Source organism: Melozone crissalis, unplaced genomic scaffold (genome assembly GCF_028551555.1).
Source record: "Melozone crissalis strain CALT ecotype California unplaced genomic scaffold, PUWL_Pcris_2 ptg000063l_1, whole genome shotgun sequence".
Classification (NCBI taxonomy): Eukaryota; Metazoa; Chordata; class Aves; order Passeriformes; family Passerellidae; genus Melozone; species Melozone crissalis.
In genome coordinates, this window is record NW_026535841.1 from 14,757,818 (window position 1) to 14,771,539 (window position 13,722).

General features: G+C 47.3%; 1 protein-coding gene across 3 annotated transcripts in view; it reads right to left on the reverse strand.

Annotated features, from left to right (window-relative positions):
* TMEM132D (transmembrane protein 132D) overlaps positions 1–13,722 on the reverse strand; it is a 196,621-nt gene that overhangs the window by 151,005 nt on the left and 31,894 nt on the right. For 2 of the 3 annotated variants that reach the window (XM_054288889.1, XM_054288887.1), the window contains exon 2: positions 3,539–4,427. The exons of the other annotated variant lie outside the window; for it this stretch is intronic. In XM_054288889.1, the coding sequence (XP_054144864.1) occupies positions 3,539–4,427 (889 nt within the window). The remainder of the gene's footprint in view (positions 1–3,538; positions 4,428–13,722) is intronic. 3 annotated transcript variants of the gene reach the window in all.

A 13,722-nucleotide genomic window follows, 5' to 3' on the forward strand; every position in this document is an offset into this window, starting at 1 on the left:
TTCATCTCCAGAAATAGGAAAACAAATTTAAAAGGCTGCGAGCAGAAAGTATCAATCCTGCTGACTTTAAGACCAATCGGAAGGTTACGTTTATTAGGCCCGGCAATACAAACGAAAGCGAATAAGCACAGAACTGCCCGTGCAGGGTGCCCTCAGCCATGCCCCGTTCCCGACCCTGGGCACTGCGGGTCCCTGCACACACGGATTGCAGCCCTGGAACAGCCCAGGGCCCAGCCCAGCACAGCTGGGGCTGGCTGCAACAGGAGCTGCGACTGTGCCACCCCAGAGCTCTGAGGCCGTAACTGCTGAGAGCACTTGGAAGGACTGACGGGAAATTATGCTTCGTGTTTTCCTTTCTCAGCAAAAACACTTCCAATAAAGACCTAACTTCGGTTTCCAATACTTGCACCGTGAGACTGCAGAAAAACAGCAAAACAAGGCAGACTGGAGTATTTCCTATGAACACCAGGAAACTTTCAGCACCCATGATGGGGAGGAAGAGCCTTCAGCCATCCCTGGCCAGCAGCACAGGAAAAGAAGGGAAAAGGGGGAAGCAAGCATTGAATGAGGCTGACAAATCCCTCCGTTTGCTAAGGCCCTGCTGAAGCTTTCAAGCTACAGCAACATTCCATATTTACCCATCATCTATATTTTATCTCCTTCCTTTGCTCCATCTCTTACACTCATAGGGAGTCAAGACAAATATTTTTAATTTTCTCATCTCATTAAAAAACAAAACCTAGGCCTTGGCTCTTATGGGCCAACTCTTTCCCAAAATTAAAAACAGTCCATCAGTTCCACATTCACAACTCTAAATCTTCCCTTGTGCAGAACAGCATAAGATAAAAACCAAGGGTACTTTTCCCTAAATCTTTTAGTATTCAGAAGTTTCTAGAAGGCTCCCCTTGAAGACAATTTCCTGTTAGAAAGGGGATGGGGTTTACTCTAGGCACAATAGTTCTGAACCAGAAAATACTCAGTAGTGATGAGTAATTTTTTACTTTTGGCTGTTTTGCATGTCTGTTTCTTCATTTTTGACCTGTATATCCTATATTTTCCATCTGTTCAAGCCATAGTTTCCAGTCCACTGGAGCAAAAGCAATGGTAAAAGCATTTTGCCAGCAGCCCTTGGCCTCACTTCATGAATACAGCTCCAAATCTTGCTGCCACTCAAGGCAGAACTTCGAAAAATAATGGACTGGTTTGAAATAAAAATTAATACAATCTTTTCTCATAAAGCAATTACATTGGGGGAGGGGGAAGAGATCTTTTCCTCTATCAGAGAAGATCAGAATGAGACCAGACAGATGGAGACCATGCCATGGAGGGATGAACACAGAAATCACAATTCTGACCAAAAAAACCCAACCCAAAACCCCTCAGAGATGCTGTGCCCAGATCCAAGGGAGGAGTGGCTCCCTAGAAGCACAATTAAACAATATTATACCCACTCTGACACCGCAGCAGCTCACAGTCTGAAAGCCAGGCGCTCGCAGAAAAGGAGGCCACGAGAAATCAAAACTCAAGAAAGCAACAGCAAGTTGTTACAAAAGTCTGCTTTTAAAAGGTAACACCAAAGTGCTGTTTTTAAGACAAGAATGCCACACTTTTCATTTTGAACTGATATTCCCTCCCTATTTTTAGCTTATTTTTTGTTTTATGCTACCTTAGATCTCTGAATAAAAAGCTACAATTCAAACACATCTTTGCCTTTTTGTTCCAGAAAATTCATTTTAGAAGTATTCCTTAAAAAGTTCAGGTGCTGCATTTTCATCCTAATTTAAACAAAGCAAGGTTTTTGAAAATTTTATAAACCCATATGTAACAATTATCATGGTTGTAACCAGCTCCACTTTTAATGGATTACAGCTCATGGAAACAGAGAAGCTTTGACGTGAGATCTCTCAGACTCTCCATTTACCGAGTAAAAACAATAAACATTTTTTACCTTAATTGCTTTTAATGTTTATATTTAAAGCTATTTTCAAATGTAGAAGTTGCCATGTCTGCTGCTGTGATTAAGTCATTAGTGCAGAGAATAAAGACAAAGCCATCCCTTAACACTTGCTATGAGGAACTTGGATTGTCTGGCTTGAAATCAGTACTCAGGACACAATTTAAATCTTGGATTGACTCACAGGATGAGCAACTGATATGGTGAGATGTGCTTGTTCTCCCCCAGATGAAAAAGAAATAATTGCCCTTGAGTCAGCAACCAAGTGCTGTGGTTATTCAGTTTATACATCACACACCTGCAAAGGGAAAATGTCCTGATTTTAGGGCAAACCATTTCCCCAGAAATCCCCCGCAAATCTCCCTGGGGGAAGGGGAAAAGTTACTGGGTTGAGCTCTTTGTACTGAGGCCAGTGGTGCCCGATCTGGGTGATCCTCACTCCAGCCAAGGCAGACGTGTGAGCCCATCAATGTTCCATTTCCAGCCTGGCACGGGAGATGGGTAACCACCAGAGAAAGGAGTTTCCTCTCAGGATTTCTGAGGTGGCAGCTCCCAAGTGTCCCTGGTGCTGAGCACAGCTGGGTATGAGTGCAGTTCCCAGCCTGTGGCATTGCACAAGTGGGGAGGGCACTGCTCCCTCTAGGATGCACCTGCTGTGTTAGGAACGTTCTGGGAGCTTTGGCACACCCACCACATCTAGGACAAACACCTGAGACAAATCGGTCTCACCCCAGAAGCCAGAGTGTGACGCTGACCTTCAGCTCAGGAGGAGGTGGCACGAGTCATCGGTAAGGGATCAAAAATGGAATAATCTCTGCAGACATGGATTTCCCACTCATCAGCCCCACAGTTTACAGCGCTGAAATCAGGAGCAAGCTTGGAAAGGAAAGACACTGGACAGTTCCCCTTGCAGGCACACACCCCTGCTCCGTGCCCCAGCCCAGCCCTTGCTGGTCTGGCTTGGATTGTACTGGTGCTTACAGGGAGCTGCCCCTGCAGCAGCTCAGCGCTTGGACAGAATGAGGTGAACCTGTGTGGCACCTGATGGCACATCCAAACACCAACCACCACCCCCGGGGCAGCTTCTCACTTCCAGAAATTGTTTTGTAGACCAATAACCTTTAGGAACCTCAGACATCCTGCAATATAGAACAGAGCTCACAACAAGCTGAAACATGAGAGATGCTGAAACATGTGAATCCCACCTAAATGCCCAATTCTTGCTCACTTCCTGTAAATAACTCTGTGGATTTAAGCTTCATTAATCTCAACATGAGTCCGGTGGGAGATTAGGAGAACTGCAAACTCCAGCTCTCAAGAATTTAGATGTTATCACCTCTTAGTACATAGATATGTCCCAGCTCTACCATTTCAATTTTTGTAAGCATTCCTCAAAGGAGAGCTTCAGGAAAAGGCCTCCACTCCACGAGATACACCTCAGACAATTCACACAGTATCACACTAAGCAACGTGAGAACTGGAGAGCAGCAACTGATGGACTGTTAGGCCATTCACACAGAGAAAGCGACTTCGAAGAGCAGAGAAACTAAAAGTAAGGTACCAAGAAACACAAAGCAGCCTTACCTCAGTGTGAACTGATCCTCTGTGGAGTTTTTAGCAACAGATACAAGGAAAGTCAGAATGTCCCCTTGCTTGACGGTCTTTGGTGCATACTGGATGACAATATTATTATCCAATCTCATTTCAGTTAAAGAAGGGGCAGCACGTGTCTGGTAAAGGAAAACACTTCCGATCCTCTGCAGGGGAGGTCCCGACTCGTCGATGTCGTTGCGCCCCGAGCGGATCCCGCTGCTTTTCCTGACGTCCTCCTTGGCGCACTCCCCTCTCTCATCCCCCGCTTGGATGGAGTAGTAGAGCTCCACGGGGCTCCCCTCAGACCTCTCCAGCTGTTTCTTGCGGCCAGCCACCACGCTGGGGGGGCTGAACCAGGCGGGCAGCAGCTCCAGCTGCGCCACGCACAGCCCCAGGTCCCCGCGCAGGCGGCAGCTGCCGCGCACCTCGCGCGTCTCGCGGAAGGCGAACACGCGCAGGCAGGGCAGCCGCTCCGCGGGGCTGTACTCGTCCCAGTCCCTGCCCACGATGTAGAACAGCACCTGCACCCGCGGCTTGCTCAGGTAGATCTTGCTGCTCAGGATGTAGGCCTGCAGCTTCCAGTTGTACGTGAACTTGTTGGCGGATCCAAAGGGATTTGAGGACAGCATTAAGTCCTGGGGCACTGGCTGTTCGATGGAAAAAGGCCCATAGCTGGCGTTTAACACGGGGGGGCTCTTGGATTTGTAGATCAGAAAGGATTCCACCCGGGACTGCAAGCTGGAGTTCCTCATAATATCCTGGTTGGCTTCCTTAAGGAAGAAGGAAACGTCGGCATTGTGGATGCGATAGGTCACCGGCAAGTACGTGGGCAGCAAAGAAAACCTCTGGATGCTCTCCAGGATCCCTCGACTCTCGGTCACTGTTGGAAGGAAAGCAGAGTTTAAGAGATCAGATCTTCAGGTCATACTGTGACATAACCTGGCTGACTTTACTGAGGGGCTGGACAGTGCTGCAGCTGGCATTAGTGGCAATAAACTCCATCAGTCCATGCGGAGGTGGCCTAGGCTGACATGATTTATCCAATCAGCTTGGAGAACAATGCTTTATGGTACATTCTGCATGACAGCCAGATCAAAAGAAGTAGCTTGTGGAGGTTTACACGTGCCAAAGGTCACATCTCCACTGCAATGAACATTTATCATCAGAGACAAAATGACCCAGTCAGCACCTGCAACCCCAGATCACTGCACAGGCACATCTGAAAAATCTGATCATTACAGCAAGCTCCACCTGTGCAGGAATCCAGTGCAATGATTTTACATCAAATGCTGCAAATGGACTGCCCAGAGTTCACTTCAACCTTCTCAGCACTCTCCAGCAATACAAGCAATGGTTGCCTCCACAAGGCTGAATTTCACTTTAAAAATATTTGGCACAATAGCCATTTACACAACAGCTCCTTTACATCACTCTGGGAGGATTTCAAAAGGAGTTGTATTTACATCCAATTTAGAGTCCCCTCTATTTCACTTTACACATGAATAAAGGGTTTTTCTGTACGTCACCATCAGGATTCGTTGTTGCCTAACCCTCCACTGTCCCCTCATCCAGCTGCATTATCTGGAGGCTGTACATCACTGCACACAAAGAACATTTCCAATGGCCCCGAGCCTCTCCCACTGCAGGGCACCTATTTTAACTCTGCCAGCCAGCAATTACCTGAGGCAGGCAAGCTCTGCATCCTTTCTAGGAACTGGCAGTCCCAAAGAATACAGAAACTTTAAAAATACAGATGCCAATACAGTGTCACCTTTCCCATTTGAACGGCTGACCTTTGTGCTCACACTCTCTACCCTAATTATGAAATAAATTGCCTTTTTATTTTCCCCACAGCAAATTCAAATCCTTACCCTTATTCAGAAAGGGGACAAAGGCATCCAAAGACAACCCAGTTTCTCAAGCTCTAATTCACAAATGCTTCAGCAGTCTTTATTTTTCTGTTCAGCATCTGACCTAAATATTTATCTGCTCACGAGTGCTGTGGTGGCCTAAACTGATGCCACTTACTCCTCCTAACCATGAATCCTCCATTTAGGTGCTGCATCCCACCCTGTCCAACCTCAGACAAGCCACTTTTCCTGGGCTGCTGTCCGAAAATTAAAGTGTTTCTTTCCCCTTACCCTTTGTCTGTAGACTGCAAACATAACCAACTTATCTTACTATTTATGTAGGAGCAGCACTTAAAATGCCAAAGCTGGGATTTTGGTTAGGGTCTCCAGGCCTAATACAATGCAAAACAAAGTGAAGTTTAAAAAAAAAAGCAAAAGACTTTCTAGATGAAAAAGCAAATCTATCCGGCTTCTTAAAAGAAGATAATCCACAAAATCCCCTAAAAATCAGCAACAAACCAAAACCAACTAACGCTAGATAAGGGTTCCACTCAGAAGGAACCCATTTCAGAATGGAAGAGGCCAGGAAGAAAGATTACACAAGAGTTTCAGAGCATCACAAAATCCCTCTCTACATCTTGAAAATGAGGAACTCCTCTTCCAATAAACAGCTGCAATAAAACCTTACATTACAAAGTTTAATTAAGGTCCCCTCAAACCCCAAAGCACTGGAAATCAAGTCTATCTGAAGGACCAGGAAAATGGCCCCAGCACACAGCAGCACCTGAGACTGAACTGCAGGAGCACCGAAATCCTGTGACCCCCCAGAGGGGGCAAATTCATCCGAGATCTGCTGTAAAGATCATTTTTAATAAAGAGTAACTGCAGAGCTTTCTCACACACAAAACCACCTTCATCTTAGCCTTTTGAGCACTGAGCTCCCACTCTTTCTCTAGATACTGACTGACAGCAAGTGCAGCTTCTCAAGCCCCTCTTCTGGACAGTCCTCCAGCAAAGATTGCTGCCTGGCTCTGGGGCAGGGAGCTGCAGGGCTGGAGCTCTGCCCTGTGTGCTCCTCAGCTCACCCAGCCCACAGCATCCTTCCCCATTTATAGATTCCACACTCATTTCATTCTCCTCCCAACATCTTGGCAAAGCACAGCAAGGCATCAAAGAAGCAACTTGAAGAGCAAAAAATCTCTGAGTATTCAATTTTTTATTCCCCTTATTTTGATTGCAGCTCCCTCCCTTGTGGTCCACAGGGAAAAGTACATTATTTTTATATTAAAATTAACAGAGTATTTCGTCTCATAATTTTTTTATCATTTATTTTAGTGCTTAATTATCTGAGGAATTAAAAACTTTTCCTCTGCATTCCCCATCCCCACAGGACAATGTTCCTCAGATTCTGTAAATCAGTGACTCTTCAGAACAGGAGAGCAACACAAACAGTGGAAAAAAATCAAAGAGGAGGTGAATGAAAGCCTATGAAAATAGGAACCACCCTCACAGCTGGAATAAGGGCACTGGCTTTCCATTTCTGGGCAGGGGCAAACCGGTCCCCTCAAAGTGCCCTTCCCCCAGCACCAGCTGGGAATGCACACCGAATTTGAACTGGTTTGTGCTGGAAGCTGACAGCAGCTTTCCAAACAGCCAAAGGCCAAAAACCCAAACCATTTTAAACTTTTATCTGGGGAGAGTTATAATTGGCACAAACAAAAAAAAGTCTCAAAAACACCACTGAGCTCTGCTGTACCATCTGGATTTTGACCGTGAAAGTTTATTAAGGATTCAGAAGGATAGGAAATTAAAAACAAAAACAACTATCAGCGTCCTTAATTACAAGCATGACTATTTTTGTAAAAATTATGCATGTTTTTACAAAGGCAGAATTGCAGAAGATTACCATTTTGTTTGTTATTGAGTGAGGCTCAGCAGAAAAGCAATGTTTTAAAGATTTAAATTATACAATCTATCCTAAATATTACATTCCATCTATACCCTCATAACCCACGTTCCACTGGAATAACCCACCTGGATGTTAAGTCAAGAGTGACACAGTGACTCTCCCACTGTAAGTACATCAAACAAAGCAGAGGATGGGGAATTGAAGCGCTCTAAAGGAAACAGCATCAAGACAAAAGATAAATTCAAGAACTGCAAATGACCTTCGCTGTCCCACTGTGTCTGGAAACGTCTCCACACAGAGACCTTGGCTGCAGAAGCAGCAGCACTGCTTCCAGGAGAGGATCCAGCAGGGTAAGGAAACCAGCCAGCCCTGGTGTTGGTGCCCTGCTCGTACCAGGAGTGACCATTTCTCAGGGCCACAGGGACTGTCTGACCCCTCCTGCTCTGAGGCTGCTCAGGATTCCAGTCCGTGGCCACCTGAGATGTTACCACAGGATGGTTTTCTGTCCTCCTTAGTAAACCTTCCTCTGGCTGATGCAGTTCAAAAAACACTTGCCATTGATGGCAGAAGCAAAGGATTTGTAGGTCAGTGAGTCTGAAAGCGTCTGAGGCAAAGGCAGCACGCTCAGTTTGCTCCTGCACAGCCAAAGCCTGGGCACAAATCCCTCAGCACCACCTGGGCGCCCCTGCTGCACCCACCTTTCAGTCACAGTGCCTTGCTCATGAGGGCACTCACTCTGTACGGCACCCTCTTTATTTCTGCAGTGTCACGGAACAGCAGCTCTCAAACCACTCCTCAGGGCTCAGCTCTACCGCAGTTATTGACCACGGCTTCAGAAAATTGCAGGAATCTGCCAGCCCACTAACTCCACTCTCCAGTGCCAGATCCTTGGGATTTCAGCCCTCAGTTACTTTATTTTTAAAACAGTTCAATCCACAATCATCCAGCATTCATGAGACTCTTCCAATCAATTACATAATGCTACTATTAAAAAAAAGTAAATTGTCTTTTTCTTGTAGATTGAAGGGAACAACTTCTTAGGGAAATTGCCTTCCCAGCTGCAGGCTCAGGCTGGTAATGCAGTAGATGGAATTTGTTGCTGTATCTTGGGGATTGAGATAAGTGGTTCTTTTCAGCAAGGCCAGAAATTTTACCTTTTTAGTTCATTTCAGCTGCTCTCCTTGAATCTTCTGAACACTTCTGCTCTTCTAGGCTTGCTATGAATTGAAATCATTTCAGCAAAAGTATAGAGAAAAAAAAATTTGCTAGCCTGATATATTTTCAGCTCTGGAAAGTAACGTTGTGGGAGATGTCTGCTCCAATGAAGCTTCATGCTCACTTCTGAAAAATTAAGGTATTTCAGCTTTAACCCAGTTAAGGGGCTGAAGCTGCTGATGCTCAAAAGGGAGGCATTTTAAAGCCATGCTATGAACAGAGTGAGTCCCTCCCCAGGTGCAGCTCAGCCAGTTTTTACCAGGGGGATGCTCTGCTCTGCCCCTTTGAGTCACAACAGACAGAGAGGGTTCAGACTGAAGATCTGAGTGGGATCATTTCCATCCTGAAGGGTTTGTAGGCTGCTTGTCCTGTTCCACCCTCAGGTTCCAGCATCCTCCACAGCCAAACTGGAGCTTCCCAAGGATGATTGCCCATCTTCCTTCTTTTGCCAGCTTCCTCAGCACCATCAGCAGTGCACTTTCCACTTCTGGATTAAGGCTTGCTTTGCTTTACTGCCAGCAGCTTTGTGACAGTGGCAAGAAGTAAGGGGAGGCTGAGGACTAAACCAGTCTGATTTTCCTGTAGACTTCCCCTGCTTTGCCATATAAAATTAAAAAACCCCAAACCCACGATAAATACACAAAACCCAACCTCCAAACCAGCCCACCCTCCTGCTGAACACCTGCACAGGCAGGTGAGGAGGCTGAGCCATCACCCCCAGCACAGACACAGCGTGAGGGTCACCCCTGCCCCAGCAGCAGCCCAAGGGTGTTTCTGCCCTGCAGGTGAACTCGTTCTTCAAAGGAGCCTCTCCCTATGGATGCATGATTGTATTTAGAAGTCTCCAGTGATCCCAACATTCCCTACCCAGCTGTGCAACACAAGGCTGAAACAGCAATTGATCACTAGCCAGTAACTGCCACTATTCACCCTGATTTCCCATTATTCTTCACCCACTTGCTTGGAAGAGAAAAATCAGCATAATCGGCAATCAAAGAATGCAGCCTATCTGCAGCAAGAACCCTGATCTCCCTTCCCTGTGCTGTGGCACCACTGAAGAACAGTTCCCAAAAAAGCCTCCTGCTTTTGGGAGCCAGCAGCACTCTAAAGGGCAAGCACCCAGAGAGCAGTGATAAGGCCAAATCGATGTGTCACAAAGAGGGAGGCAGAAATAGAACCCTGCAACCCAAGAGTCATGCGTTTATCTGTAACAAATTAAAAAGAAAAATGGCTTCGAGGCCCAAAATCGCCAATTTCTTTTTAAGTCCTCTCCTTATTAGCATTTCAGACTGCTCTGCCTGCTTCACTTTATAACGTTCCCTGTGACTGTTTCATCCTTGGGAAATTATCATTCTTCTCCAAGAGCAATGCTGTTCCCAACCTGCCAACTTCTCCCTCTTCCCCCAGCTACTCCAACTCTCATTCCAGTTCTGCATCTCTCTGCAGACCTTTTTAGAAAGTCAGGGAAAGATGATTTAGACATCAAGGCGGCAGACCACACTGAAAAGCTTCTTGGTGAAAAGGTGACTCCTCATTTCTTGTAAGATAATGTCAAACAAGTTCAAGTATTTTAAAGAGTAAAATACACACTTAGCAACAGCAGATGCTGAATAAAGCAAATTGAACTTCTCAAAGATGCAGACAAATCACCTGCACCATCACTTCTAAAAGGACTGCACATTTTCAAACCATTCTTTTTGTGAACACTACCAAGCATCACCTCTGCAGTGAGAAACCAAGAATTTGTCAGTGTTGAGTCAGACAAAGAAGGAAGTACTCTGAGCCAAGATGCTTAAACTTCTTTGGGCTCTGCCTGACCAGAAAGACAAGTCATTATTGATGTGTTTGAACAGAGGCCTTCGCAAGGGGAAACATCACAGCCCGCCCAGCAAAGCGCATCTGAGCTTTGTTCTGTTACATTCTGAAGGCTTTCTGCAAAGGCAGCTCTTGCTCCACCACAGAAGAGCCAGCAGCACAGAAACAATCCCAGGCCCTGGCAGGAGCCACTCTCTGATTGCCCAAAGCTGGGCAATAAACCAAAGCCCACAGGAACGCATCATTCTCACAGGCCTGACCCCAGCAGCTCTTGGGGCTGCCCTAAAGGGCCATTGTGGCAGCTCAGTGTCAGCACCGAGGGGTCTCCAGCCCACACAGGTGAGTGAGAGCAGGCAGTGACCCCAGCAAGCCTGACCATCAGGAGCTCTTGGGGCAGCACCGAGGGGTCTCCAGCCCGCACAGGTGAGTGAGAGCAGGCAGTGACCCCAGCAAGCCTGACCATCAGGAGCTCTTGGGGCAGCACCAAGGGGTCTCCAGCCCGCACAGGTGAGTGAGAGCAGCAGTGCTGGCACAGCCCCAGAGCCCTGGTCCCTCACTGCTGCTGCCCCTCTCGTGCCTGCCCTGGCACCCAGCTCAGGGCTGGGCAGGGATCCCTCACACACACACACTGCAACCCCAGCTGCCTTCATGGGCCTCACCAACAGGCACACAAAGCCTTCTGACAACAGCACTCAGCTCTCATGACAAAATATTTTCTTTGAATATCGCATTTTACTGAAGTTTATTCAAACTTTTGTAAACTAATGATTGATATTAGAACACATGACACCTCATCATTCATTAGGAGAGAGATGAGCCATCCTGAAGGTGTTTTATTATTCACACTGACAGACAGATAAAGAAATAATTTAAATAAAAAGGCCTCCAAGGAACACATACACCTTTATATTATCAAGTGATACAAAAATGATCAGAGAAAGATCATATAACAAAGGCAAGCTCCCACCTGAAAAGGCAGCAAAGTAATAATTACAGAGAAGAGTATTTAGATAAAAGGATATGACGCTGTTTCACAAAATGATGTCAGCCTGAACATGAAAGGGCAAAGCAGTGATGGGCACCACAAAGTTTACAGTGAGAAAAATCAGGGGGAAAAAAAGCAAACAATAAATAAACCAAACTCACAGCCACACTAACCACTGGGGGATAGGGAAAGAGGGGCAGAGGAGGATTACTGACAGTCCAGGCACAGGGCACCAGTACGCACAGAGGGCTGGCCCAGGCCATCAGCTGCAGCTGATTTGGTACCACACAGGTGAGAGGCACCAGGGCTGCAGGTACCACACAGGTGAGCGGCACCACGGCTGCAGGTACCACACAGGTGAGAGGCTGCAGGTACCACACAGGTGAGAGGCTGCAGGTACCACACAGGTGAGAGGCACCAGGGCTGCAGGTACCACACAGGTGAGAGGCACCACGGCTGCAGGTACCACACAGGTGAGAGGCACCACGGCTGCAGGTACCACACAGGTGAGAGGCTGCAGGTACCACACAGGTGAGAGGCACCAGGGCTGCAGGTACCACACAGGTGAGAGGCTGCAGGTACCACACAGGTGAGAGGCACCACGGCTGCAGGTACCACACAGGTGAGAGGCTGCAGGTACCACACAGGTGAGAGGCACCACGGCTGCAGGTACCACACAGGTGAGAGGCTGCAGGTACCACACAGGTGAGAGGCACCACGGCTGCAGGTACCACACAGGTGAGAGGCTGCAGGTACCACACAGGTGAGAGGCACCAGGGCTGCAGGTACCACACAGGTGAGAGGCTGCAGGTGCCACACAGGTGAGAGGCACCACGGTTCCTCTGTGTCACTGCTCCAGCAGGCACAGAGCTCTGCTCCCTGCCTCACCCTCCTGACGCACAGCAGCCCTGCTCCTGCACCCCTGGGGCAGGTGTTTAATGAGCCAGGAGAGGAGAATGCAATGAAGAACACAGGGACAGCAGGGAGCCACTTCAAGCTGAAGAGCTCTAGCAGCAAAAGGACAGACCAGAGCTGCTGCGCCCAACAGACTGACGTGTCTGAGGCTTTCAGCAGCACCACTCCGTGTGTCTCCATTTCTGCCCTGCCCCCTCCTCACTTAGGGCTCTGCTTCCAGAGAAAGCCATACATGAAGATTGCAGAGATGTAAAGAACAAAACATAGTCAAACATATGAGCAAAAGAACACCCACAAAATTAGAAAGCTGAAATACCTGCCAAGAATATCCTGACTTAAACACAGTTTCTTCATGCACTTATGTTTGGGAAGCAATAGAAAGAAAGGCAAGGCTGAGTAACAGGAGTGCAGAGTGCCAGGAACCCAACATCACCTGAACAATTCCTCACGACACACAGAAGTAAGGACTGGCAGACAGCCTTACGCTGCTCACCAGACGATCAGAATTCTGCCTCGTGTGCCTGCAGAATCCCCTCCTCATTTCCTGCAGGGACCCCAGGGCTGTGCAGAGGCTGCAGTTCTCTACCAGGCCATTACTGATGGGAGGAAACAAGAATCCCAAGCATTCCACAAAGACCCGAGTCAGCAGAAGGAGCAGAGCAGGTCCCGAGCTGCCCTTTCCTAAGGCACCCGTGTCTGTGCACCCTAAGCCAAGCCCCTGCTCTGGGAACTGCAGCCCAGAGTGTTTGTGGCTGCTGCCTGAGCCTTCTTCCTCTGCAGAGTATGGGGGGTTTTAAATTCATTTTAATTTTATTAATCCATATCGTGACTCTACATCTTGCTGCAGGCTCTGTGCCTAATACTGAATTTGTACAACCAACAATTACAATATTGATCTTCAATGGCTACATTCACTAACAAGACCAAAAAAAATTAAGAAAATCTTTTAAAGTCTTATTTAAATAACACCACAGCGCTGGTATATGCAGTAAATTTCCAGGAATTTCAATAAACCCAGCAATATTTCATTAAATACATTGCTGTCACACATTTTACATTCAATAAAGAAAGTGCAGCTTAAAAATACTTGAGTGTGCTCTCAGAAAGAGCTGAAGATAGAAATGGGTCCCTGTTCAGGCACCTTTCATACCTGAGGAGTGTGGAAATTGGAGGGCACCAGAGAAGATACACACACCTTGTTTTCCTGAAGGCTGACCAGAAACTGGATTGTTCAGCTGGGTGCCACAGTCAGAACCCCCCAGGAGGATGCCGCTGCACGGAGCTGCCTGCTCTGGTGCCTTACGGGCAGGACAGCTCCTCCTGAGAGTGCGGACCACAGGATTTCTGATATTCAGCAGCAACAGGACTGCAGGGGAGCTCAGGTTATTTTCCCCTACCCTGCAATTACCTTGGATACTTAAAATCCCTGCTCCTTGGACATGAATAGCTCTGCATTCTAGTCCCACTGAGCAGCTTTCACCAGGAG